At 37.2% G+C, this 2,242-nt stretch overlaps 1 protein-coding gene across 1 annotated transcript in view; it reads right to left on the bottom strand.

Moving 5' to 3' along the window:
* IGFBP1 (insulin like growth factor binding protein 1) overlaps nucleotides 1–498 on the bottom strand; it is a 7,498-nt gene extending 7,000 nt beyond the window's left edge. The window contains exon 1 of the mRNA XM_009638468.1: nucleotides 312–498. Coding sequence (XP_009636763.1) covers nucleotides 312–498 — 187 coding nt within the window. The remainder of the gene's footprint in view (nucleotides 1–311) is intronic.
* Nucleotides 499–2,242: the final 1,744 nt, after the last annotated feature.

Below are 2,242 nucleotides of genomic sequence, written 5' to 3'. Positions count from 1 at the left end.
GCTGGGGGGGCTCCCCTCCCCTTTTGCCTGTCACAAATGTCTCCCGTCTCCTGTTCTTGACATTTGATAAAAATGTAAATGTTTAAAAAAAAGGGGGGAGGGGGGGCGAAGGGGAGGAGGGAAATCCCATTGAAACTGAAGCAACTGACTTCATATTTCCACAGCAACAACTGCAACAAACCCTTGTTTAATTTTCGTCATGTGGCTGCAGGTTAGGACACTGACATACCAAAGAGGAGGCCCCAAGGATAATAAAGCCATCAGGATCCTGTAACCGCTGCACACATGCACGTAGGAGTCCTTGCATTAACCTCCGGAAGGGGCTGTGCGGCCGAAGCTGGAGGCATCTCCTATGTCTGGGCTCAGTTTTGCTACTGCTGCTGGGATGAAAGGAGTATCAGTCCTCAAAACATGCACTTGGGGGAAACCAGTTTTTGTCAAACAGTCCAGAAATAAATGAGATATCTGCTTTTCTGTCTGTTCTGTTACCCTCTCCATCTCCTCATATATCACCTGGGGGTGGTGGGGGAAATATTCCTTTTTTTCCTTTGCATGCAGTGGCTGTCACTGCAATACACGCAAAAGTTTTCACACTGTGCCGAACAGATTATTTTATCCTGGTATTTGCAGTATGTACTGAGCTTGACATTAGATTGACATTATATTGACAGTGTCAAGTCATCTAATGTAACATGAATTTCATTTGGTTGGTTTTTTTGCATTTAGTTTGCCTCTTTTGTAAATACATTTGTGTGAAAGCAAGTTGAAACAGAACTGCAGAGCATTGTTTAACATTCTATTATTCACTCTTCTTTTTCTGGTATTGATGCCGAAGTTGGCTTTTTTTTTTTTTTTAATAATGTAGTGCATTTTAACCTCCTATATTCATAACTGAATTCATGAAAGTATTCCTATTAGTTACAGACTTTTACAACTTGAGACATTTTCATTTAATTACTTCATTTAATAATTTTTTTTTAAGTCAGGTTGTTTTAGGGATTTCTATCTGGATACACAAAAGATGGCAGCCCTTAAAACTAAATTTTTAGACATTTTAAACAAAACTACAAATTTTAAAAGAATTCTGTGGACTTCACATGTCTGACTAGGTGCAAATTTTGACTGAAAACCTAGGGCATGACAATTTTTACATTGCAATTAGACTTTTCAATCTCTAATGCTCTTTGCTCCCTTTCATTTCTATTTTTTCTTGTGCATCTCTCAGAAAATCATGATTCTCTCACCATTCAATGTGAAGTGAAAGATATACAGAAATATGTTTTCTTTCCTCCCTCAAAGAGAAAAAGAAAACAATGCAAAACAAAGTCCCTTTCATTAAAAAACATGAAAAAAAATGCAAGTGAAAAGTAGAACCAGAGAGCTCATATGCATTTGTATATGTGTATGCATGTATTCATTCACTTATCTATGTATCTCTGCTATGTTAGATAGCTTTGTATGAACAGAATTGAGGATCATTCTGCTACTTACTGCTTAACATAAGCTACTTGCCCCTGAAATGACTGTACTCCACAGCGACTACCACTGCAGTTTTCCTGTCTTAAAAAGAATGTGAACTGAGAGGAAATAGCTTTTAATGATACATGTGAAACATTTTTTAAAAGGGTTTTTTTAACTCATCACCATCATTTTTAAGTAACTAGACAGAGTTAATGCAAGAGCAGAGTCCTTGGCTGATGTACAGGCCTACATCACAAAATATCCATTATTTTCAGAAGAATCTCATTCTTCCAAACCACCATCATGTTTTCAGATCTTTGGTGTATTTTTCCTTGCTGTGGGGAAGCTAGTGGTATCTGAACTGCCCAGGCAATTCCTTACAGCTAGCAGATTTTTGGAAGCCAGATTTTTTCAGTTTACCCAGTAAGATAAACAAAAGGTAAACACACACACACACACACAAATTTATAAAACATTTTTAAGGTGTTTTTGATTGCAGGTCAACTCTAAATCATGGCCCAGACTATTTTCCTTTGCCATCTTTTGTACAATCAAAGTGAGGAAAGCTGAAAGTCTGCTAGAGCAGACTTTGTGAGCAGATGTTCTTCTGCACAAAAGGTAGGCCCATAAAAATCAGTCCCTTCATATTTTATTTATATAAATGTAATGAACGTGTGTTAGAACAGGTTATGATAACTTAGGGCACTATCAATCAACAAGGCAATGCTTTTGTATAGGCCATGGGATATCAATGAAGTGAAAGTAGTGTATATGTTTATGT

Source organism: Egretta garzetta, unplaced genomic scaffold (genome assembly GCF_000687185.1).
Source record: "Egretta garzetta isolate BGI_Z169 unplaced genomic scaffold, ASM68718v1 scaffold155, whole genome shotgun sequence".
NCBI lineage: Eukaryota > Metazoa > Chordata > Aves > Pelecaniformes > Ardeidae > Egretta > Egretta garzetta.
Note: the sequence above shows the minus strand (reverse complement) of the source record. Positions and strands in the feature narration are given on the sequence as shown.